Source organism: Phaseolus vulgaris, chromosome 9 (assembly GCF_000499845.2).
Source record: "Phaseolus vulgaris cultivar G19833 chromosome 9, P. vulgaris v2.0, whole genome shotgun sequence".
In the NCBI taxonomy this organism is placed as follows: Eukaryota; Viridiplantae; Streptophyta; class Magnoliopsida; order Fabales; family Fabaceae; genus Phaseolus; species Phaseolus vulgaris.
This window is the reverse complement of record NC_023751.2, coordinates 38,121,306-38,146,569: the sequence shown is the minus strand read 5'-3', so window position 1 is coordinate 38,146,569 and position 25,264 is coordinate 38,121,306. Positions and strand designations below refer to the sequence as shown.

The window sequence follows — 25,264 nt, the reverse complement described above, 5'->3', positions numbered from 1 at the left end:
AGTCTTCGTCCACACGAAAAAACAACCAATTGCTATTTTTTATTATTTATTTTAATTAATTTTAAATTTCGTTATACTAATCAACCTTCCTTCAATTAAAGACTTCACCACAACCCTCATTATTACAAGGGAGTAAGAGTATCTTCAAATAAAACTTATTACTAAATTTTCTTATAAAGAAAAAACACTATTTTAATATAAACCACATAAATATAGGCTTATTATATAAATAAAAACAACTTTATTTAATTTTAAGAAACTAATGTTTATAAAGGCCACATTCAAATAATATTTTTATTAAAAAAAAAAACCGTTTACACTATTCATTTGGATCCATGAAACATTGAAAAAAAAAGTACATTCCTTCCATATTTTGAAAGAGAAAAAATAACAAAGAACTTCTTAAATGACACAAAAAATAAATACTAAGTTGAAGTGTGATAATACATAAAAACAAATTTGATTTCCATTAAGAGAAATTGAGTAGAGATAAGATTGTAAGATTGTTTGATTTGGATGGAAAAACAGCGATTACAGCATATATAAAGGAAAAGAGAGGAAGAGAAGGTAAGAAAATAGCAGGTTTTGTGCTGCTACATCTGAGACTTGACTTCATAGCAAAACATGATGCTGATCACAGAAACCATGCTACCTCCTCCTTCTGGAATTCCCTTCTTCATATCTTGGACCTGCTCCACCTCCCTTCACACATCATCAACAATAAAATCACTATCTATAAGTAGTAATCACACACCCACTTTTATATGTAATATCTAATGCAGATACATTTTACAAACTCCTAACATTTCATAACCAACCCAATAACCAATTTAGATGAAATCATGACCAATGGGAAACACATCATTTTCACATACCTCAAAGTCAAAACACATGCTTCCTTGCTTTGTATCCTCATTTTTAAGGGAAAATTACATGACAAGACAACCTTGCGTGACATGGACAACAACTGATTAATGCATTAACTCTATCCAAGCATAATTTGCAATTGCACAGCTACGAAACTCAGAAACTTTACAAGCAAATTTCAATGTTCAAGCAGTGCCTATACCATCAAAAGTCACATCTGCTTTAAGATATCGAACACACTGGCAAGGCTAATAGCTTTAGTTTTACCAATTGAATTTACTGTAGGCCCCCAAGCCAACACATGAAACTTGCATGCAAATCTAGGCACAGTTAGTATTGAATGCCATATTTGCGTTCTCCAGTTTTATTAACATGTATGCCTTGAATTTCGTTGTACGAAATGAAAAATGTTGTGTGTGTATGTATATTACTAACCCCTGAACAGAAGTTCTGGTTGCTGGTATTGAGTTCGGATGTATTGTCCGTCTTTCCAAAATGAATTTCAGTGGAATTACGTTTATTTGATCTTGAACCTTCACCATTAGTATGAGAGGTGCTTCCGATTGACCCAATATTTGCTTGAAACATTTCTTCAAAGAGCTGTTGGAAGTCCTCAAAACTCTCCTCCCCATTTTCCTGTTATGTCACACCACAAGCCAGTATCATTAAATGTGAGTTCACCAATTAGCTAGTAACAAATTATAGATGCATGCAAGCTGTTGCTGTTCAAGCCCAGATACCATAATCAGTCAGCATGCATTGCATTAATTCAGCAACAATAACAATATTAATACTAATACTAATACATACGATAGCATATGATATGAGACTGATTTCTCTCAGAATCTCAGATGGTGGGCTCATGGTATAATCATAAAATCAATACCTTATCATATCTATCACATGATTCATCTTAGGCATTGAGGCCCACCACTATGACAACAAATATAATGAATTCATTTATTAATTGCTGGTTTGAAATTATGAACGAGTGCATAGGTTTCTTTATCACATTATATACACGCAATGCAATCAATATCTGGCTTTATCTCCTTCCATTTCTTTTGCTTAATTTCTGTTTTAGAATAATTGAGCATGAAACTTCATCCATAGCCTTCTCAAAATTCTTTTGCTTTTTTAGCTGATTAAGAGCCGACAGTGACAGCATGTTGTGCATCTGAGTGAATTCAACAAAAATCATTTCCCACAGCAACTATAAAGAAAACCCAGAGGAATACTATTATCATTCGTCAAACAACAGAAAAAGCCATAGTATTTGACATACAAAGGCCAACACTCTAGTTTTCTCCATATAATAAGAAAAAAAGTGGTGAAAAGCGTGGAAATTTTGGTCCAGCAATGTTGAGAAAGATTGGAAGGAATTAAATGAAGATTACTTACACTGGGTTTTGATTGACTCATCATTGTGGCCATTTCATTCAAGAAATCACCCATGCCCTGTTCAAACAAACATACCATTGCCCCATCACAAAAACAAAATGAAACCACCACCAAATTTTGATTCTGTTAATTATATTTATATACATATCCCTTGTAGGAAATTCTGGCATGGACTTGATTCACCGGTTGGTTGGGTTGGGTATATAGATCACAACAAAAGACAAGTAGTGTTATGCAAGTTTAACTCAGCAAAGTTTGTGCCTGGCTATCTAGTTTATTTTCCCTACAACAGAATTAAGACTTTCTATGTAAAGATGAAAACAAAGGATTCCAATTGGTCTCAGATGGTACCTTTTACAGGAAGAAGAAAAATGGACGGTGCCAAGCCCAGAAACGGTACAAGACTGCTACAGACGACAGAACACCAGACCAACAAAAAATCCATTTTTTAAATAAAGAAAGAAAAAAAAAAGAGAGATACGAAACTGAGAGTGTTGCCATAAGACAGGAATCAGGTGAAAGAAGGAGAAGGAGTGGTGATATTAAAAGCATATTTAGTTTGTAGAAGAGAAGAGAAGGGGAGGGAGAATGAGAGTAGATACGGTTTGGTCGTCATCGCTGTCATAGACACCTACGTCGTACAACAACCTTGTGTTGACGTCAGATAACACTGGACATAAACAGAGTGAAAGTAATTAACAATGGAATGGAAGAGAAGAATGAAAGTGAAGGTGAATTGAATTGAAGGAGATTTTACCAACCAGAATACGCGTGCTGGATTGCCTGGAACTTCTTCTTGCCTTCTTCCACGCGGCTCCCTGAACAACGATCTGGGTGCCATTTCTATCCCATCAAACAAAACAAATTCCTTCATTCATTCATTCATTCTAATATGAGACACAAGAACAAAAACCTTAAAATCAAATGTTCCAATTCACTCATTCGTTCATTCTAACCAGTGCAAGTTTCTTATACGCATTCTTGAGCTCAGACGGTGTACACTCCTTCTCTATTCCCAGAACCTCATACAACTCCTCACTGCATTTCTCTCCTCCCTTCGCCATCTCTTCATTCAAACCAAACCCACTTTTCTTCACTCTGCTCAACTCAAACCCAACTTATTAAATCAAACCAAAACCCAATCTTTTTAATTATTTATTTATGCATTCATTATTGTTAATATTATAAGGCATGGATGGAAGAAGGAACTTTTAACAATTTTATTCGGAGGAAGCAGTTCACCCACCTTAAGAACTCTCCAGAAGCACACCCTCTTTACGTAGTTTCCATTTTTTTACTAAGGTTACAAAATATACTATGTTTCCATTTTTTTAATGTTTGATTATGGATTAGTGTTCACTGTAGACGAAGATGATGTACGGTGGAGATTGGAGATGAGTTTGCATTTTATATTATATGGTTGGAGTGTGTTTCCAGAAGGTTCGGTTCTGTGTAGCCACACGGACAAAATCAATTGTACGAAAGTAAATAAATACCACATGTTGGCTAACAGTTTCTGTGCTCTCTCGCTGTAACATTTTTCAGATTTTCGTTCACATTTTAACTCACTCCATGCTAAAAGTTCAGGTTTAGCAAGACCCATGTGAAATTTACAGAATAATATAGTAACACGTATTGGAATCAGGAACCAACAATCCCAAAGATTGAAGTTGTAGCGTGAAGACACACGAATGATTATGCATTACTTCTATGACACATTTCCTCAAACTTTTGTGAAGCATGGATAATGCAAAGACACAATACCTTGTCTTAAAGTTGAATCTCCATTATTAGAAGATTAGAAGAGTACGGGTAGCAAAGCTTGAACTCTAGATTACTTGGCATAGAGTGTTTGCTACCACTTCAATAACCAACCAACTATCCCAAAAGCTTAAGCTTAACCGAAACCAAAATAGAGGAGAAAGAACAAGTCACTTCTATAGATTAACAATTAACACCAAAGAAGGGTAGTGAAAATATAACTCCAATTCCAAAAAAAAGGCTCCTTCCTAAAAGTCCCCTCAATAGTGCATTATTGCAACTGTTGTGTTTTGGGGATCTTGCTACTCTTTATTTTGCTTTTAAGTAATATTGATCCCTCTTTTTTACTTCAGAAACACAGATTTGTTGTATTTAACTCAAAACACTACAATTATATAGCTTCCATCAGACCAGATAAGATCTAAATCCAATACTCAAAGTCAAGTCAAGGGAACAACCTCACTCTGCTCTGTTCTGCTCTCCTCTGCTCTGCTCTCCTCTGCACAAAATCAATTGAATGAATCCATACAAATCACCAAGTAGAGACACACCCTTTAATAATTTTGCTTTAATCTTCAATTTTGCGTTAATTTATTTCATTGATCTTAGTAAATAAAATATTTTTTATGTACCTTAAATAAATATATGTTCGGTCTGGTGTTCCATTCAATCAAAATAATAAAAAATCAAATATTTGTAAATTAGAGAATTGAATTAAAAATATGGATTTTCTATACTAGAGGATCTAATGTTTAATTTGAATTATGGGATAAAAATTAGGAACTGAATGAATGAAACGATAAGTTATAATTATGATTATTTTATAGTACATTTAAAGTATAATTTACTAATAAACTCCTTTTAAAACTAAGTGTACTTTCATTAACAAATGCAGATGGGAATGTGTAAAGTATAATATACAAGGTGAGGTTCAACAAACACATCTTAATCAAAGTATATATGGAATGTATATATATTTATTGCAACAAAGAAGGAAGATGGTTATTTATTAGAATGAGATTGATGTGAACATTTATATAAGATGGTAATTATGATTGAAACAGTGATTTGAGATTGCATGGGGTTGCAATACTCTGATTTCCACTCCAGACAAGCTGAGAAACAATGTGATGAGTAGCTTGGGTGGGATGAAGCGAGTCAAAGAACACATATTGGTTTGGATTCTCACATAACTCGTAATCTTTCACTGCTCTTCTACCTCCACAGCTGTTATTTCCCCTGTGCTTTCTACTGCCACAGGATGCAACATCGCCTTCTTTCAACCCTTTTTCACAACACTAAATCACATAAGCCAACCCACCAAAAATCACATATACTCACTCACTCGATATATGCACTACTTACCATATTTTGAAGGATTGTTTATAACATCAAAAGATATGCTGAAATAATCCACGTACGAATATTTAAATCCTTCTAGTTCTTTCTTTAACTTCCCAAGTTCCATCTCAAGCACACTGTTATGTAGTTTGGGCAGTGCTGAAGCTTCTTCCACGCAGGACCCTTTTGATCCATTTACTAGACCCTTCACCAATGGAACACAACCCACAGCTGGTAGGTTAAACACTGCAAATTTCCTCCCTCCTGCCTCGTGTATCCCCTGATTAATGCACTCCATCATATCACAAAGTTAGACTTATTCTATTTGCTCATTATACAAAGTTTAACTTTGATGCTTCAATGCAGAGCAAAGTAAGAAGCCTCTACATACTTTGATCACTGATGTAAGATTACCAACTACCATCTCTACATGTTTCTTAGCCGTGTGTGAATTACTTGAATTTTCTGACAGAGAGATTTCATAATCATTGACTCCAATGTTGATCAAGTAAACAGCTTTGGCAAGCAGAGCTGTGGTTTCCGCATTTCCAAGTTGCTGCCTCAATTCCTTGCTGACTTTCCTGAAATAACTTAGCTGAGTTTTTAGATCTATCACCTGCAAATTCAACACTTTCAGATCAAAGTAGATGGCATGGACTTAAGTAGGTAGGCATCAGTGCTAATGAATGACCAAGCATTCAATTTCATTCACAACTAATAGTTAGCAATAACATGAAACAGACCAGTCCTTGTTGGGTTTCAACCAAAGCCCCAGCTCCAGCTGATGCAAAATTCACTCCATCAACGTATCGTTGATTACCAGGGAATAGATAGGGTGGGATTAGAGGCAACTTAGCATACTCAGCTGCAATAATAATGTAGGTATATGAGGTATTGGTTGATCTTAATTAAACACATAAAACCAAAGTTGTAGTGTATACCTATGAAATCTGGAAGAACACGACCATCAGAAAATCTGCCTGTTGGATACTTGAAGAAGGTTTCCCCATATGGAGAGTAATTTGCCTGATAATCAGCAGTAGTGTTTATGTAATTGTTGTTTCCAACATCAAATAATGAATCTCCAAACACAAATAATGCTGCGTGTTCTTTTGGCCGGCATACATCACCAAGGCTTAGGCAGCAACTTATGCCATAGCTTGCCAAAAACACTAGAAAACACAAACTCAATTTTGGACTTCTCATATCAGTTTCACTTCAATTTTCTAATGATCACAGTATGCAACTTGTGTTCATATAGGCTACTTTGACTTCATGCACAATGGAAACTAAATTTCCAGCATTATATGAATAAATAATTTATATGTTGAACATGTATGGTGGAAACATGTGCACACATTTAAATCAATCGAGAATTGGTCTTCCCTGATTTTTATTCCTTGTTTAATTATTAATAAAAGTTCTTTTAGTCAAAAATATAACTTCTATGTTAAGTTATAGAGCCCCACATGATCCATATTGTTTACATTTTTTTTTATCTTGATACATATAGAATATAATGTTTTTTATATTAATTAATTTAAATTTAAAGAGTAGCTTGCATAATTTTTTAAAATATTCATTTTAACATGTTTTTATTATTAGTTAAATTTATTTGAAACGATGAATGTAGATGAGACTAGTTAAATTAGAAATAAATCTATGCATATTTGTAATTTTTAATAAGTTTAAACTAATAATAAATATAATGTTAAAATGTGTATTGCTGACCTGGATTGGTATGTTTCACTTGGAATTAGTTTTATCTAATAATTAGTCATGTAAGTTGTTTTTAGATTTTATAGATTGTGAAAATCATGAAAAACATAATAATGGGGGAAGATTGAATTTTATTTTAATTAATTTTAAGAAGATTATGTACATATTTCTTCATGTGATTTTGTGTTTTGAGTAAATTATGTTTCAGGTTGTTAATTGTGATGTCCCTGGTTAACAATTGTTCTTGGATTGACACATAATCTGTTTGGTCAATTGTGCACTTAGTTATCTTTGGGAGATCACCTCCATAATTGCTCTAAAAGGTGTCATGTCATTACTATTTCTGATATGTCATGTTCTACCAAATTTCAATTCAATCCTAAGGAAAATCACGAATGAAGCATCTAAGATACATCTCCAGATATTTGTTTATCTCACTCACCATCTGTCTCAGAGTGATAGGCAATGGTTGCTTTAAAAAACTATTTGGATAAAGGATGAATTAAAAAAATGTTATATAAATTCTAAAAAATATTAAGCACCTATGAGTATTATATATTCAATTATTGATTTATTTTAAAAATAAAAAAGAATACTCTACTAAACTTATTAAATTATATAAAAACGTATGTTGTTTTTCATATACATCCTTTGTTTCTAAAAGACTATTGAAAATACATATTTTTATTACTATAATTGCTGAAAGTAGTTTTTTAAAATTAATATTACTCAAATATTATTTTATAGAATGTGTTAAAAAGATAGATTAAGAGTACCTTTGTGAAAGACTATTTTGGGAGATTTTGTTAAAGATATTTTTTGACATTATATCCTCTAAATTTCATCTACAATTTATTCAGTATACGAGAGTGTGTTACTGGTCATGGCATTGGAGATGATTGTTTAAATAACACCACATTTGTACATCATATCATATAATGATTGTAACAAGAATATTCACGTCATTTTGTACGCAATGAACTCTTCATTGAGTTGGAGTACGGAAGAACTTTGGGTCGGTAAACTTCCATCTCTTCCATACCATCCTAACACAAAATCATTGCAATCAAGTATTTATAATTTTCTGCAACTTGCTCATCATAGTTCACTTTTTCATTCTTCAAATTTTCTCATAAGAGGATATAACCGCAGAGAAACAAATGAGTAAGAAAAAACACATCAGCAGCCAAAGACTGTGTCACAGATCATATTATAATCACCCTCCAACATCAGTCGAGATTCCCAAAGGCTAAAACTAAGGACTTTGAATGGGCAAATAGCACCTAAATTACTATATTGTCCCATAATTCAAAAACAAGATGTAATAAACTTCACTCCTGCTGAGCGAGTTAATTGTTTTCAACTCTATCTTCAACAGAGATGACAATCATTCCAGAGAGCAAAAAAAATGGAAATAACATTCTATTCTTGTCAGGCACAAGCCGGTATGTGTCCTTGGGAGAAATAAATGCAACAAAAACACAAACAAAATTAATGAACTGCGAAGGAAAATGAAAAATAATGTGCAGCTTTATTTAAATACACAGGGAGGAGGCCAACAAAAAGCTGCTCAGAAAACTCCGCCAGCCATGGAAGGAATGTCATCAAAGCTCCAAAGGTTCATCAGGTTTCCACCATCCTGGGTTGTATCACAAGATAGCAAGGATTCCAATGAAGTATCATCCCAGCTCCCTTCAAGATAAGGCATCTGAAAGAACTTCAACTCAGATTCAATATCCACGAGCTCCTCAGATAGTGTCTTGGAAGAATCATCTTGCATAGATACCACATCCTGAGAATTAGTCTGATGGTTCGCTTCCTGTACAAAATGAGAATCGCAATCCAAAGGAGCAGAAAGCATGGATGAGATCTCAGGAGTTTTGGGGGCCTGTTCACTCCACCCAAGATCTGCATAATCAAATGAATTACTCCCCTGATCTGAACTGAAGTAAAGGGTGACATCATCAGTCGAAGAAAGAGATCTGAGCCCATTTCCACTGCTAGAGAAGGAACCCATGTCAGCAAACTGGTTAACTAGGGGTTTCTGTTCCACCAGATCCATAGGACAACAAAGGTCCTTCTGATTGTTCCCAGCATTGAACATGTGGACATTGGGTTGAACAGTCTTCTGATTTCCCAGTTGATTTACCTTAGAATGTTTCACGGAAGCTTCCTCAGGGAAATTCACCTTGGCTTTCTTGCCACGAATCCTCCGTGCTTCAGCATCATAAGCTCTAGCAGCTTCTTCAGCAGTGTTGAAGGTTCCAAGCCAGACACGAACGCCCTTTCTTGGATCCCTGATTTCAGCTGCCCATTTCCCCCAAGGACGTTGACGAATTCCCCTATATTGATTCTTCCTCTTTCTCTTTGCAGACTTCTCAGCTCCACCATTGAATGCCACAGATTTCACTGCCGGCCCTTTAATACAATTGGAAAAGAATACAACACATTTCACGGCGAGGAAAACAGACACTCAGAACCATTAAACAAAGAAAAGAACAATAATAATGTCATACACGGATCATATAAGAAATTTTCCAATTCTCCCAAAAAAAAAGAACAATAATAATGTCATACACGGATCATATAAGAAATTTTCCAATTCTCCCAAAAACCATTCTAGTAGTTTATTTATTTTTTATGAAGGTGAGGTTACCACCCTCTATATACTGAGAAAGAGCAGTTGCAGTGGGGTGTTACCAAGAAACAGAACAGCTTGTAATAACAACAAAACAAAATGATGAAAATGAAACATCTATCAATTTCAACAAAATCCACAGAGCCATCCTTGAGTTAAAATCAGTAAGTGAACTCTTGTACGAAAAATGGATAAACATACACTCAAAGAAGAAGAAGTATTTCTCCCAAAAACAAATAATTCCAGAAATCAACCCGGGATCCGTAACGAATTAAAGAGTTTCTAGCAGATCTAGAAAATAAAATTCCCTGCTATGAACTCCATGAACGAAAATCAGAAATTAGATTCACTTTAAAGTTGAGGGTCCAGAAATTCATATCACACGGTGAGCAACTAACAAATGTTCCAAAAATCAATAAAGAAAAAAGTGTAAACAGTGATAATTTTGCATACGAAATAAACGGGAAAGAAAAAGAGAAATGAGAAGAAGGGAGAGAGAAGTTACGAGAAGAGGCGGAGAAAGCAAAGGGTTTGACTTGGTGGTCGGCGTCGCTGTCGGAATCGTCCTTGAAATTCCTAAAATCAGCCTCGAAGTCATCGTCGGAGTGGATGACCTGAGATGCCCGCTTCTTCAAATCCAGCCACAGGTAATCGGCGGTGACCCGGCGAGACCTGGCCGTGACCGCCGCCGGAATGAAGTCAGAGATAATAGCTCCTCCACACATGGCTCCGTGAAACACAAAACACAGCTATGAATGAATGAAATAATTTAATAAGAAAGAGTCGGTTTTGGTTGAATGCTGCAAATGAAGGCTTTTCCTTTTCAAGTTTGCGTTTTCTAAGTTACACACTCCTCGTTTCTCATTTTATACTCACCTTTTTACACTCTTTTCACACCACCTTTCACTCATCAACTTAACCTACAATAATTTATTACATTTAAATAAAACTTCAAAAGTAATTTTTTAATCCGGTTCCATTTATGATAATTATATAAATAAATATAAATTTTAAGAATTATCTACGTTTTCATCATATAAAGTGTTGAATACCGAAATTTTAATTGAGTGTCGGAGTATCTATGATCCAAAATTCAGAAATGAGATAAAAAAATAAACCAACCCATAACAATTAAATGTTTTCATAATTTAAATATAATATTCATGTTTTTTTTTTCTAGTAAAAGGCAAAATATTCATTGCTAGTCATAAATTATTTCTTCGGTTTTTATTGAATACAGTAGAGACGTCCACATACACTATTTAATAACTCTCTTCTGAATAATGTTCTTATGATTCATTTTTAGTCGAATTCTAATAGATGAACCTTCATCTTCAATTTTACCAAATAACAAAAATCATAATTTTGATTATATTTTTGAAAGAAACATGAATGAAAACTATTGATGCATAAAAAGACTAAAATACAAGGACAAGTAGTCATAATCAATTAATATAAAAACAAATTGTATTTGAGTTACTTTTTATCCAAATCTTATTATTTTTATAGTCTTATAATCTTTTGAATATTTCCTATAAATTCTTTCAAATCTTGTAAATTCATCAAGTCATTTCAATTTTTTTAATTCTTACAATGTAAATTAGTTAAATTCCGCTGATAAAAAAAATTAGTTGAAATCTAAAGTTGTTTAAAAAATTCTTATAAATTATAACATTCTTCGAAACCGTCTTTTAAAATTTTAATTTGATACACCCATAACATGCAACATCTAGATTTTATTTTAATGACTTTTTATATACGTGAAATATGGAAATATTTTCGGAAAATTTATTTTAAATTCTTTGTGTACCTATACTAATTTAAAAATCATCTTACACCTTCGGAATTAGAGAGATAACTATGTTCAAAATTAAATTATTGTAGACAAAATATATATTTGGTCTTAATAATTTAAAAACATGTGTTTTTTATCTCTCCAATCAATTATTTATTATTAACAAATCCAGTAAATTCATAAGAAATGATTGTGTGAATATATTGTTAAATAGTGAAAATGAAATTTTTGTAGATAATTAACTTTTACTAAATCCATAATTAGATGCAGTGGTGATGAAAATGAATCTTAGTGGTCTGTAAAAGTTGAATGCATAAGAAGGTAATGAATGATGGTAATTTTGAAAAGGATTTAAATATAATTTTCCTTTTTAAAAGTAAGTAAAGTGTGTTATTATAATAGAGAAAAAACAAAAAAAGAAGTAATAATGGGAGTATGTCCAGTTTGTGATAATGAGGGAGAGAAATTGTTACTTGAGTGTCTGAATAGCATCATGGCCTACAAAGATTCACATGCATCCAACATTACCGTGTCTGCGCACATGTGCTTGCTAAATCTTTGACTAATCAAACTAAAGAATCAAACCCAAACCATACAACAAAAATCAATCTTTTCCTCATTCTCCTCATCTTCTCACAACACATCATTCATTCATTCATTCTTAATTTTACAAACCTACACACTGTTTCCTACCATGCATCCTTCTTCTCAGCAGCTTCGCTTTCACCATTATACATACATACATGTTTTTCTGAGGAATAACAACTAACTTAAGAATAAACAGATTCCTAAGGTAAGAATATGGAAAAAGTGCAAAATTTATACACCCACCCCAAACCAAACCCGGATCTAAGCAACACTTTTAGTCATAGATCAAAGAGGTTGGTGCATGGTCACAACCAAGGGAGCGCTGACACTGTGCTTCGAATCAGACCAAACTATGGAGCCAGTCTTCACAGTGGAACTCCCAGGTGAAAGCTTCACTTGGCGGGTTTGCACCCTCACAAGGAAGTTCAGTTTCTGACCCAACCTCCTGAAAGCTAGTGTGTCAGGTTCGACAGTGACCTCGGTGTCGGCAGGGGCTGCAACAGTGACCCTGTAAACGGAGTTGGGGTCTCCAACGTTGGTGACAGTTCTGATGAAGTGTGTGGACATGCGCGTGCCTTCCTTTCCATACTGTTGAAAGACCGCAGATAAAGAGGGGTAGTTGAGATTGGCAGCGTGACCGGCCCTCTTTGCCCCGCTGCAATCTGCAGCCTTTCTGGTGATAACTCGTATATTGTGGGCGGTGTAGTTGGAATTGCAGAGGAAATCGACATAGTCGTAGGTAGAGATGTCAAAGACAAGGCCGGGGTTGAGGGCGTTCTCCGGGTGAACGTGGCCAGCCCCATAATCGAAGACGGAAGAGACATTCCCAGTGGACTCGTCCAACAGGGTCCCTCCGCCATTGTCGAGAGTGTAAGCGGTGGTGATGAGAGCAGATCTTATGGCGGCGGGACTCCAGTCAGGGTGCGCCGCTTTCAAAAGAGCAGCCAAACCAGAGACGTGAGGGCAGGCCATAGAGGTGCCGGAGAGAATGTTGAAGTCAGTGGTACGGTGGTCGGAAGGAAGGGAAGAAGGGGGGATGGTGGTGGGCCAAGCCGCAAGAATGTTCAATCCAGGAGCAATCACATCGGGCTTCAAAATCTCAGGGGAGACTGGATTAGGCCCTCTGGCGGAGAAAGATGCCACCTTTGGCGCCGGCTTAACCCCAAGCCTGGTGCCCTTGAATAAGATGGTGGCGGTGGGGGGCGAGCGTAACTGGGAGGCCAAAGAGATGTATTTCCGAATTTGGTCGCCCCCGGCGGCACCGACAGAGGTTGCCGGGAGGACGTGGCAGTCAGCCACGAGACCTTCTCCGTCGAAGGGTCCATTGGTCAAAATCATGGCAACTCCACCGGCATTCTTAACGACTTGGCCTTTTGCAGGCCTTGAAATGACGCCTCTATCACAGACAACAATCTTACCTCTCACAGACTTAGGATCCAAGGAATCTTCTAAACAAAGAGAGGAAGAGTAACCGTCAGACCCAGCATACACCAGTTGGTACAACCGACCCGGACTCAGACCCGGCCCATCGTACACACTCACTCCATCAATCACCTTTCCGTTCCCCAGAATAACATCCGCCGGGAAATCTCTGTCTATGCTTCCCGCCCCCACACTCGTCATCCACGGTGCCACATTCGTCACCGTCAGCCCGCCGGGACCGCCGTTCCCCGCCGAGGCAGACACGAACACACCCGCCTCCGAGGCTCCGAAGGCCCCCACAGCGATGATGTCCAGGTGGTAGGGCACCACCACGCCCCCCACGCTCAGAGACACGACGTCCACGCCGTCGGCCACAGCGGCGTCGAATGCGGCCAGGATGTCGGAGTCGTAGCAGCCGCCTTTCCAGCAGACCTTGTAGACGGCGAGGCGAGCCTTCGGAGCCATCCCAGCGGCCATTCCCTTGGCGTAGCCCATGGTGGAGGCCGGAAACACGTACCTGCCGGCGGCGATGGAGGCGGTGTGGGTGCCGTGACCGTCGGAGTCTACTGGAGAACGGTACTCGAGTGTTTCGTTCATTTTGCCATTGGAGGCTTCGTAACCGCCGCAGAAGTAGCGGGCTCCGATAAGCTTGCGGTTACAGGAGGTGGGGGGAAAGCCTTTCCCGGCGACGCATTGACCCTTCCAGTTGGGGGGAGGGAGGCCCAGATCGCGGTCGTTGAAGCTCTGGCTTTCGGGTGAAATGCCGGTGTCAATAAGTCCGATGACGAGATCGGAGCCGAAATCGGTTTCCTTTAGTAAGCCGGCTCTGTCGGCGGTGTTGAGGCCGAGGAAGTGAGGGGAGCGCGTGGTGTGGAGTTGGCGCACCTGCTCGGGTATGAGGGCTATGACGTGTGAGAGTGAGTCGAGGTTGGCCACCTCCGCGGCTGAGAGAGTTGCAGAGAATCCGTGGAAAACTGTTTGGTAGGTGTGGATTATAGAGGTGGCCTCTCCCAGGGATGATTCGTACCAGTGCCTGTGCGTGGGGAAGATGGAAGGCTTCGCATCGTGCTGCACTTGCACTATGAATGTTTTCTTCTCTTCTTCTTCCCAAGCTGAGGTTGTCACCAACACCAACACCAAAACCAGAATGATGGTGCTGAGATGAGAGGGAGAAACCATGGAGAATGAATGAGATTCAGCTCAAGTGAAGTGAATGATGCTTCTCTCTCTCTCTTTCTCTCTCAGGTGAACACCACTGAAGCAGTAGGACCTACTGTATGTGGCTACCTTATAATAATGTCTATCAAATTCACCAAGACACTGACAAAACATTCACAGATACACAAAACATGTGTTGCCACAATTCCCTCATTTATTAACTATCAACAATGTTTCACTTTTCTCCACAGTATTTTAATTTTTCTTTTTTTTTCTTTTTGGTTTTTCTTAAACTCAAAAGTCGTATTATTGCTTTTATATCATTCATGATTGTGCTTAGTGAAGGTCATCCAAGTCCACTTTACACAATCTTTTAATATAATCAACACCCTAGAATTTTCACGAGATTCCACTAGAATCTACATCTACATTAGATATCAATTCAATTTAACAATGTTCCGTTTTTCTTTAAAGTTGCGTAATTTATTTAAGATTTTAATTAAAAATATTTTAAAAAATTAAACATATTACCCTGAAAATAAAAAATATAGTTTACTTCCTAAAAGTCAGCAATCTCTTAAAACTAATCCATGAACCATAATCATTAATCTTGAAAACCATGGTACTTGCAACAATATCAATTCGCAAAGGGTTGGGCCATCATGTGCGCGATAAATAATAGGTGTTGCGAATAATGACGTGGTAATATTAACTATAAAATGTTTATAAAATAAAAGGCATTAAGAATCACGACAGAAGTTTCACCATCCTCTGAAAATCAGAACAGAATAACACGGGTATAACACTTCACAGACTGTTTTAAAATGTCATTATTTACGAAGTTCCAAAAGGACATTTAACCAAAAACGGAATGCAGTTCTATTCCTCTCACTGACAGAACTCGCGTTATGCTTTGAAATTCAATCAAAGACTGAGCTAATTCGGTGTTGCTACACAGATACGGAATGCAGTTCTGTTCCTCCCACAGGCATAACTCGCTTTATGCTTCGAAATCAGTCAAAGAATGAAGAGATTACGTGTTGCTACATAGATACGCACAATGCCCTGATACTAAAAGCCACCCCAAATTAATTGAAAGTTTATGTCACAAAATTGTTTCATGTAAAATACATGATCTTGAATTGAAGCCAAGATTTGTAAAGAATACTAAAAAAGAAGATATAGATATACATGGATTACTATAAGTATAGCTGGATCAGCTCATCACTGACAACAGATGGAGTAAGAACACCTAAATCTGTGAAAAGCAGAGTCAGGTATTGAGGAGGGGTGTAGTCCCGCGCGGACCTTTCAACTTCAACCTTGGAAGGAATAGGTACACCGAAATCAATAGGGCGTAAAGCAGGGGCTAAATCCTTTTGGTCAAGAGGGTAGAGACGAGCAAACTGCAGAAAAACATAAACAAGACATTCACTACAAACAAATTCCGAATTAAAGCAACCTTCCAAAAAAGATGAGTGCAAGCTAACAAAGTCCAACGCAGCAAATTGCAAATATACCTTGTAGCTTTCAGCAGCGACATAAACTGGTTTATTCATACCGTGTGCAACCAGTGCAATTTGGTAGGTCCCCATCATGTTGATTATGCCCCCACTTTCCACAACTCCATCTGCACCTACAAAAACCATGTCCACCTCATCCATAGTATATGCCACAGCAGAATCTATTAGTAGTTTCACAGGAACATCAAGCTTGGCCAGCTCATTGGACAACCGCAATCCTGTTCGATCTGGTCTTCCCTCTACAAATTAATAGACACGAAGCTGAAGTCCAGATCACAATGAAGAAGATGCCAAAGATATACACACCACGAGTATAAAATGGGATTCATAAATGGAAATTATGTCGACAAAAAATTGAAACTGTTCCAGAAAAAAATTACTTTTAGCTGAAGGTGACCTAAATCACAACATTCGAATTATGTGTGTTTTGCCTTTTTGTTATCTGATTGCCTAAGACCTGCCAACCCTCCTCTATTTATCCTACCAAAGCTAACAAACCCAGTCCAATTTACTTGAGCTGGAGTCCGTTATTTTGCGTCATGCCTAGGATCTCAAATGTTAGTCCCATACATTTCAGGTATTAGGGCAACGTTAGATGACAGTTTCCTTAGTAGTGGGAACAAGGACGTAGTGGATTGTTGCCCCATTCATCATCAGAGACTCCTCTTTCTGAAAACATCTGACCCATAGGTTAAAGTTACACTCCTTGAGATATCAGACGACAGTTTCCTAAGTACTGGGGAGAGGGATAGGGACGTAGTGGGTTGTTGAGCCTCTCTCCGAAAACATCTGACCCATAGGCTGGCTAAGATACTGACCAAGTGAAGTCAAATAGGATCCCTTGATTCCTCCCAGGGCTTTCAGACAAAAGATGACTGAAAAATATGCTAACAAAATAACAAAGTTTAAAAAATTTACAAAGTTGCTCAATTGTGTTATTTGAATTTTGGAACTAAATATGAATATGAGCCATCTTTTACAACTCTGAAATAATGCGCCCCTATAATATACACACACATATATATACAAGTAAGGTAAGAGGGCAAAAAAAAAACCTGTGCAGAAGACCCGAAATAATTTTTTGTTTTGTGCTGCCAGTTTGAGGACTTCAAAGACAACTCTGGAAAAGCCATGAACCAAAATTGTACAACCATCAAATATAAAATCCTGACTCAACATTGCAATAACTTTGCGGGCCTGCAGATGAAAAAATGAATTTGGGCAGAAATGTGAGAAAATGAAAAAGGGGAAATTAGAGTGCAGGGCAGAGAGAGTGGAAAGGAATGAGGAAGTTGCCTTGTAGGAGATTTCGCCGAACTTCTCCGCACGCTCAATCAAGCGAGATTTAGCGGAATTGAGGTCTTCGTATTCTAAAGCAGAAGTCCGAGTGACATATCGCATAAAGAGATCACAGCCCGCTGTCAAAGAGATAGAGGTCGCATCCCACGACTATAACGCAACAAAGAGTGCTGAAATCAATGAAGGAACAGATAATAAAGTTAAAGTCAGTGACTCGAGAGTACCTTGAGAGAATCGGAGGCCTTCTTCAGCTCGATTTCCAGCTGCATCATGGTGGTAGCCTGGCTGGACCGTATGACGGCGGCCAAGGCGCGAATGGCGGCGACAGCCTCCGCCAAATGGGGCTGTTTCCGCCAGCTATTAAACTCGTTGATGACGCTGAACGGCTTGTCAGGATCAGGCCTGAGTTGAGGTAGAGGATCAGGGTCCGGCCCAATGGCGGCCTGAGCCTGGGCCAGCCAGTCGCTGGTGACAACGCCGTGGTGTGCTGCTCTGGTCTCATAGTATGCAGAGGTCATAGGGTTAGGGTTAGGGTTAGGGTTTGATATTGAGGAGTCTGTAGGAGCTACGGTGTCTCCCTTGAGCGCAGCCTCGTTCTGCTGCCTGTCCATGATGAATGATGCTGATCTCCACCACATCTTTGATCTTCCCTTTCCACTGCAACGCAACAAATTCGATTCGATTCGATTCGATTCAGACAAGAATAGATACCCTGTGTTGTGTTGGGGTTAAACAACACTTAAGACTAGGGTTTCGTAATTCCCAAATTCAATTTGCATTTATCACCACCATTTTCCTTCTCACTCTCTCCCTCCTCTTATCAAATAAATAACAATGACTCAGCTTTTGCATTTTAAAAAAATATTTGAAAAATAATCACTAAAGTATTGAAATTTACTTTTTTAATTTAAATGAAAAAATTAAATTAACTTAACTAACCTCTGTTAATCAATAACAAGTTAAATAATTTTTTATGTTTAAAGTTTCAATATATGAGCAAAAATAAATTTAATACGCCAAATTTGGTTTTCTATATTGTACACAAAAACTAAATTAACGTAATGCATATCATATACAAAAATGAACTTGGTTGGTATATTTTGTGCAAAATTAAACCTAAGATTATAAAAGAAAATTAATTTAACACACCCTATGCACAAAAAGGCTACATGTTTTCTATTTCTTAAAATAAAATAAAAAGTCCTAATTAAAGATTTATAAAGATAATTTTTTTCTTAGAAATATATTTTAATTTCTCTTCTTTATTTATTTGATGTATGAGATATTAAAAGATAGAATAAAAATTGTATAAAGAAATGTTTATATATATATAACTTATTATTCTCACTTTTTTTAGTTATTTATTTGTAATGCTTAAATATAAAAAGGCAAAGGAAAAGAAGAAGAAGAGCAACAAGGATTTTTATTATTTTTTTTATCAGCAAGGATGGATATACACAAACAAACAGGGGTGTGAAGTTAAACTTTGTAAATAAGATAGCTTTCACCTCAAAAAATAATATTTGTCTTTTAGTTATTATCTTATTAGAGTGTTTTCTTTTTAATAAGACATTTTTTTAGTTATTATCTAACCTATTAATCGATTTAGGGATTTTTTTCTTCATAAATAGACTAAGAAACTAAATTTTAAATAGGGTTTTTGGGCAGATTTTAAATAAGACATGAGGTAAAGTTTTGAATAGTTGAAGAAATTGAGAGAGAGTTAAAATAAATTTGATTAAAACTTAATAAATGTAGTGATAAATGCAAACATAAAAACCCCACTCTTATTAAGAATCCAGCATTTTGGTACTTGTTTCATGGTAGCAGATGATTCAAATTCTCCTGATTCTGATGGCAACAAAATAGTGGTGGATTTGTTCCTCATCATCAACCATCATCATACAAGAAGCCCCATGATGATAGATATCTAAGTTCTTACCAAAACATACTTATCTATCTGTTAATCATACACTCTTTTTTAAATTAATAAGGACAAAATTAGTAATCTCTGCCATTAATAAGAAAATAACTTTTAATGTTAGCCACTGATGTGCTTATCTTATCCCTATTATGGGGGTGAGATCTGACTTGAAAGTGTGTTTTATTTAATCAGTAGCTAACAGAGCTTTGCTCAAACATGGCTGTCTTCTTCTGCTTCTTACAAATTGTCTTTATCATCATCAGACAACCAAGTTGTTCTTTTAGAATACAACGACATGGAGACAAATTATGAACTCATAATCTACACGAAAAGGAGAGCCAATTAAGTAAAGGTGGCATTGCATTATGAAGCCTTCAAAGTTACAAGTACCATCTTTTCTTGTTTCTCATGTTCATGCCTTTTTCATACAAAGTCTAGATACCTTTGTTCATGCCTTATGAGATCTCATAAGGTAATGAATCAGCATAGTGAGTTAAAGCCATTACAGTTGAAGTCCTTTTTCAGAAGTCCTTCTTCAGAAGCAGCATCGTTGGAGTTCTTGTCTCCTTTAACAATCTGAAGCCAACTTTGTCGAAGAAGAAGATTGGTGATTTGAGCCTCTCTGGTGAAGGCATGCATATGAGAATTAAAAGCAGTAAAAATTGGAGTAAGAAAAGGTGTGATTTAGTAATTGGGTTTACCTTGGATGATTTCTTTGAAAACAAGGTCCTTCATCATACCCTTCGCAAATGATTTCTCCTCGCTCATCTTGGTAGCACACTATGCCCTCAGAACGATCTTCATAAACCTGTTTAACAGAATACACATTAATTAACACAGTGCTCAGAGAAAACAAAAAAAATCATTGAAAACATCAAACCTTGTTCTTCATGGATGCTGTGATTCTGAGAACCGATGATGATGATGATGCCCTTTTGGGTGGGACATAGGTTGATTTGGAGATGAATTTTTTGTTGAGAAATGATCCATATTTGTAAATAGGGATTTGAATTGAGGAAATAGAAAAAGAGGTAGCAGCCATGAATGTGATTGTCCCAGAAGAAGAATAAAAGTGGTGCCTATATAGTAACGCAATGATATGATTAAGCATTGGTTATATATATTATTATTATAAAATGTTATAAATTGAATTATTGGTGGGGTGTGTCTTATCATGATAAAATGTTATAATATAAAATAGTAATGTAGGGCCAAACTAGCTTCACAGTTCATCACCTTCATGGCTTATCATTCATTTTGTTGCTTCGTCCATTCACCATTTCACTATCTCCTGCTCTTCCTCCATAATAACACTTCACAATTTCCATACTCAAATTAACTCTTCAATTTTATTTAATATTGATTTTACAAGGTTGGTTTAATGACTCATTTTATGTTCGGATTCGGATTCGGTGATCTCTGATTGGTTCTTCTTTTTATTAAGATGAGTGAAAAATCTACAAAGACACTTCAACAATCAAGTTAGTCTGAGTACAATATACAGGTAGGTTGAGATAGAAAAATTATCTTTAATGTTGGATCTTCTCTAAACATCAATTCTTATGGTTTGTTCGTTAAATTCAAGAAAAAATTCAATAATACCTTAATCATTATTTACAACTAAATTGACTTAATTAATTATATTTTTACTAACTGTGTTTGAATTAGAATTAAAAGAATTAGTTGATGTTCCGACCATTCGGTCATGAAATTCATGTCAGTAAAGATATAAATATTATTTACATTGTTTTTCAACCAATGTTTTTAATAAAGAGTCTTTCTAATTCAAACATTTTTCAAAAATTTTGGTTACCATCTTCAACCATGATTTCACTAAATATAAAAACGTCACGTCACACCAAACCAATTCAGTCATTCAATTTCTAACTTCATCAAAATTTTATCAAATTAAAATTAACTATAAATTGCAGTACCTTTGAATTTCGTTGTGTTTAAGGTATCATCTTGCTTTTATTAAATTCACCCAATGGAGCATAAGTATCTACATTTTGTGCATATTACTAGATACCATCTTTCGTGTATAAATCAAACTTAACTATTTTTAAACATATTTGACTAAATAATTAGTTTGGTTATCGAAAGTGTAACTTACAGGAACATTCTAAAAGTTTTAAAATTTAAAAATATTTTAAAAGTTTTATATTCCTTTATTCTAATCCTGCACGAGGATATTATTAAAGTTGATGTTCTTGTTTATATGCCACAATGATTATTTTGGTTATTCAACTTAATTATTCACTGTTATTTTAGTGTTTTTTCTTCATTCATCTTCTCTTATTTTCCAGTATACTTTATACTTCATTCGTAACTTCTTATGTTATTTCCTTGATGACTTTGTTTGTAATAGGCTCTTGTATAAAATAAATGCTCAAAACAAAATAGAAATTTCTGTAAATTTGAAGGAAAAAAAATCAATTTAAGTTATTATTTAAAAGAATTAAAACACCACCAAATTGAAAGAGAATATTTTTCGAAGGAGCAAAATAAGTGTTATATGGAATATAAACTGTGGTGGGTTCTTAGCTTCACTTAAAAGTACTCTGAATACAATATAAATTATTTTTGTTTATTCAAGGCTCACGTGTCACCTTAACCTGCTAAAATACTCTATCAATAATTTCTCATATATAAAAGTCTAAATCACGTTATTATTATGTTAATCCTTCATAATATAAAATATTTTATTTGAACCAAAGAAAGGTTAAAAACAAAGCTAACCAACGTCATTCAATTATCCTTGGCGTAAAAGGTTAATATCGATATTAAAAAGAGAAAAGTTTATTTTTACACCGTGAACAGTAAAATAGATACATTTCACACGGTTTTTATAATAATATAATAATATTTTAAATTAAAAATAAAATAAAAATGAATAAAATATTAATTTATTAAAGTATAAAGTGTATATTTTTACAGTTAATATATGATTATCCTATTAAAAATCATGTAAATGGGTGTTTAAACATAGAAAGAAAAACAGAAAATAATAATAATACTTAAATAAGAGCAAATAGATAGTGAGAATAATTTATATATGAAGAATCTGCATATAGAATACCTGAACTCAATAGAATGTAGTATGTTTATGACTTTTGATAGCACTTACATAGTAAGTTTCAGCTTTTTTGTCTTGGTACCAAAATGGGTGATAATAAGTGTCCATAAATAATGTTGTTGGGTTGAATTTGATGTAGCATTAGGGAAAGTAAAGCGTGCAGGGTGAGTGAGGTAATAGTGTATGACAGTGGCCAATTCTGAAGCTCCCTCTTCTTTTGATGAAGCACTAACAGTGTTTGATGAAATGAGATGAAAATCAGTGATGCTTCTTCCAAGTTCCAATCTATCTAGTCAACTCAACAGTGCCTTTTCCTTGTTCAGTTCAGCATGCTGTTCCTCTCTCTGACTCTCCACCACTCACACTCTTGGCATAACCCAAGCTCAGACAACACAGAATAGGCTTAGGCACTAGTCACACTAGACTCCCTTTTTCTCCCACTCCACTCAGTTACCCCATTAAGCTCTTCTTAATCCATTATGTAAGAAAACATTTCTTTATGCTAATGCTACAACCAACAACCTCAATCTCACTTTGTTAACTCAGCTCCTTTCCAATGCCAAACAACGGTAACTCAGATAGCAGAGAGGTTTCAGCCAACGTAGGAGAAGGACGCTGCTCTACCACACACAGGAGGCTAGACCCTCCCTCTATCCCTGCTGCCACCAGGCCCATTTTCAGCTTCAACACTGTTGCCAATCTTTCAAGAAAGACCTTCCCTTCCAAATGGGACGATGCACAGAAATGGCTCATCACCTCCCACCATCACACACTCAATGCTTCTAATGGGATCTCATCCTCCACGCACACTGTGCTAAAAGGTGCTATCAGCATCGTTCCTTCTCAACTTTGCTCTTGTTCCACATGCCTTTGTTATTTTCAACCAACCTTTATGTTCATCATTATCATCCTCTCTCTCTTCTCCTTTCTCTTTACTACTCTTTCAAACTTCTGCTTATTCGCATTCCACGATAATAATCTTGTGTAAAACTTGTTTTAGAATTATTACATTTCATGATTTTTTTAATGCTGCCGATTCTGATAGGATTTGCAATGCAGATAAGTTCACGGACAACACTGTGCCCATTTTCCCAAATTTGCAATATTCAGAGCCAACTGGTGAAGGGTTTTTGTTTGGAGACCCAGTTGCAGAGGTAGTGAAAGATGCTTGCAAGGAAGTGGTTTGTAAGGATGTTGGGACGGAGATGACGCCTCTTGGAAGTTGCACAACTTCAAGATGCCACACCCCATTCAAGAGTTCATCTCCTGCCCGCCATAACACTCCTGCAAGTAAGTCAGGACCATTGTCCTTGACAAACCACAATGACACAACCTGCACCATTGACATTATTCGGCTGGAGGAGTGCCATTTTGCTAAATTGCAAGTAGGAACACAGTATAATTCGGTCACATCACACTGGAGCTCAAGAGAAGAGGAGGAAGAGGAAATATCAAAGAGCTTGAGACATGATGCTAGCCAGAAAGCTGATTCAGACAGCACGTGGGAACAAGAAGAAAAGACCAACTCTTGTCTCAGGTAAATAAACCTTACAGTAGTCAAACATTGTAGTTTCATCTGATGTTGTATCAGTGTATGCCTGTATGGAAAGACTAAATTGTAATGTGTTGCAGGTATCATAGAGAAGAAGCCAAAATTCAAGCTTGGTTAGACCTCCATAGTGCTAAAGTAGAAGCACAATCAAGGAAGCTTGAGGTACTTCATTAATGATCTTTTCTGAGGAGTTATGATGACCAAATCATTTAAGCTTAAGTCTCTTATTCTCCTAAAATAAAATAATTTAGGCTTTCAGCACAGTGACTGTAATTTATCAAATCAGGAGATTATTTGAGCTTAGATTAATTCAACATGAAAAGGAAATTTTCCTATTGTTGGTCCATTGGCTCCTCCACTTTCTTGTTCATGTTTTTTTGCATCGTAAATAATAGTAAGCTTAGGTACAAATTATCCTTCCTAGTTTTTTGGTTTTTGGCATGCAACATGATCTTGACCAACTTCTATGTTCATGAATAATAGTAACCCAAAATGATTCATTTAACAAAACACTGTACACACTAGTTCTCAGGATTCTTGTGAAATTAATTCAGTATTAAACGTGCAGGGTGGTGTGGTCTACCTAAACCTGTATGAAATAAAATATACACATTACCTAGTAATTTGTTAACTTAAAAGAAGGTTAAGAAGCAACGAAACTAAGAAATGTTGTTGAAACAATTGTTTAGGTGAAAATTCAAAAGATGAGATCATCCCTGGAAGAGAAGTTGATGAAGAAGATGGCAGTGGTTCACAGAAAAGCTGAGGAGTCGAAAGCAGCAGCCAGACAGCAGCACTTGGAGCAAATCCAGAAGACCACTGAACAAGAACAAAAGATTAAGAACCAGTATAACCCTCTAGTTTTAGGCCACAAATCATGTGGTTGCTTCCCCTCCAATAACATTCATCACCAAACATAATATAACACTGATCCCTTGTCATTGCACGGAGTTTACTCTTGAAAACATTTGTTTCCCTATCCTTTTACAAAAGATTTTCCTCGTCTTCAATGGCTCTCATAACTAATACGTAAATTGTAATGACACGTCCAACACGGACACTCGTAAAACAATTATAAAAGACGTAATTTACGTATTTTCGTGTAAGTGGTACTATAATCTAGATTATAGGTTCAGTTGTTTTTAGTTGAACTTCACCTATTACGGATACTAGCATTGACAGATGCAATCTTTTCCCTTA

General features: G+C 36.2%; 7 protein-coding genes across 10 annotated transcripts; 1 reads left to right on the top strand and 6 right to left on the bottom strand.

Annotated features, from left to right (window-relative positions):
- Positions 1–441: 441 nt before the first annotated feature.
- Positions 442–3,621, bottom strand: LOC137820877 (uncharacterized). Of its 3 annotated transcripts, XM_068625175.1 has the most exons (8): positions 3,515–3,621; positions 3,225–3,366; positions 3,030–3,111; positions 2,871–2,938; positions 2,269–2,325; positions 1,303–1,503; positions 876–946; positions 442–702 (listed from the first exon to the last, which is right to left on the bottom strand). In XM_068625175.1, exons 2-8 carry the CDS (start codon positions 3,330–3,332, stop codon positions 594–596), a joined length of 696 nt encoding a protein of 231 aa, XP_068481276.1. In that variant the 5' UTR covers positions 3,333–3,366; positions 3,515–3,621; the 3' UTR covers positions 442–593. The 3 variants fall into 3 exon arrangements, with proteins under 3 accessions (XP_068481276.1, XP_068481275.1, XP_068481277.1); XM_068625174.1 differs by lacking the exon at positions 3,515–3,621 and having other exon boundaries at positions 3,225–3,513; XM_068625176.1 differs by lacking the exons at positions 876–946; positions 3,515–3,621 and having other exon boundaries at positions 3,225–3,513.
- Positions 3,622–4,974: 1,353 nt separating this feature from the next.
- LOC137820874 (GDSL esterase/lipase 5-like) lies at positions 4,975–6,703 on the bottom strand. Its single transcript, XM_068625171.1, has 5 exons — positions 6,312–6,703; positions 6,114–6,235; positions 5,762–5,986; positions 5,395–5,650; positions 4,975–5,314 (listed from the first exon to the last, which is right to left on the bottom strand). The coding sequence occupies exons 1-5, from the start codon at positions 6,574–6,576 to the stop codon at positions 5,079–5,081; spliced, it is 1,104 nt and encodes a 367-aa protein (XP_068481272.1). The 5' UTR covers positions 6,577–6,703; the 3' UTR covers positions 4,975–5,078.
- A 1,708-nt stretch (positions 6,704–8,411) lies between these two features.
- Positions 8,412–10,623, bottom strand: LOC137820875 (ethylene-responsive transcription factor RAP2-12-like). The gene is made up of 2 exons (XM_068625172.1): positions 10,233–10,623; positions 8,412–9,507 (listed from the first exon to the last, which is right to left on the bottom strand). Exons 1-2 carry the CDS (start codon positions 10,450–10,452, stop codon positions 8,660–8,662), a joined length of 1,068 nt encoding a protein of 355 aa, XP_068481273.1. The 5' UTR covers positions 10,453–10,623; the 3' UTR covers positions 8,412–8,659.
- Positions 10,624–12,115: 1,492 nt separating this feature from the next.
- On the bottom strand, positions 12,116–15,095 carry LOC137822794 (subtilisin-like protease SBT1.5). The gene has a single exon (XM_068627793.1). It carries the CDS (start codon positions 14,709–14,711, stop codon positions 12,396–12,398), a length of 2,316 nt encoding a protein of 771 aa, XP_068483894.1. The 5' UTR covers positions 14,712–15,095; the 3' UTR covers positions 12,116–12,395.
- Positions 15,096–15,756: 661 nt separating this feature from the next.
- On the bottom strand, positions 15,757–18,337 carry LOC137822795 (uncharacterized). 2 transcript variants are annotated; one of them, XM_068627795.1, is made up of 5 exons: positions 17,737–18,337; positions 17,510–17,662; positions 17,269–17,410; positions 16,211–16,452; positions 15,757–16,096 (listed from the first exon to the last, which is right to left on the bottom strand). In XM_068627795.1, the coding sequence occupies exons 1-5, from the start codon at positions 18,148–18,150 to the stop codon at positions 15,890–15,892; spliced, it is 1,158 nt and encodes a 385-aa protein (XP_068483896.1). In that variant the 5' UTR covers positions 18,151–18,337; the 3' UTR covers positions 15,757–15,889. The 2 variants fall into 2 exon arrangements, with proteins under 2 accessions (XP_068483896.1, XP_068483895.1); XM_068627794.1 differs by having other exon boundaries at positions 17,269–17,662; positions 17,737–18,321.
- Positions 18,338–19,599: 1,262 nt separating this feature from the next.
- On the bottom strand, positions 19,600–20,530 carry LOC137822796 (uncharacterized). Its single transcript, XM_068627796.1, has 3 exons — positions 20,317–20,530; positions 20,138–20,244; positions 19,600–20,058 (listed from the first exon to the last, which is right to left on the bottom strand). The coding sequence occupies exons 1-3, from the start codon at positions 20,476–20,478 to the stop codon at positions 19,917–19,919; spliced, it is 411 nt and encodes a 136-aa protein (XP_068483897.1). The 5' UTR covers positions 20,479–20,530; the 3' UTR covers positions 19,600–19,916.
- Positions 20,531–22,760: 2,230 nt separating this feature from the next.
- Positions 22,761–25,079, top strand: LOC137820872 (uncharacterized). The gene is made up of 4 exons (XM_068625170.1): positions 22,761–23,333; positions 23,572–24,049; positions 24,145–24,226; positions 24,754–25,079. Exons 1-4 carry the CDS (start codon positions 23,069–23,071, stop codon positions 24,982–24,984), a joined length of 1,056 nt encoding a protein of 351 aa, XP_068481271.1. The 5' UTR covers positions 22,761–23,068; the 3' UTR covers positions 24,985–25,079.
- The last annotated feature ends 185 nt before the right edge of the window (positions 25,080–25,264 follow it).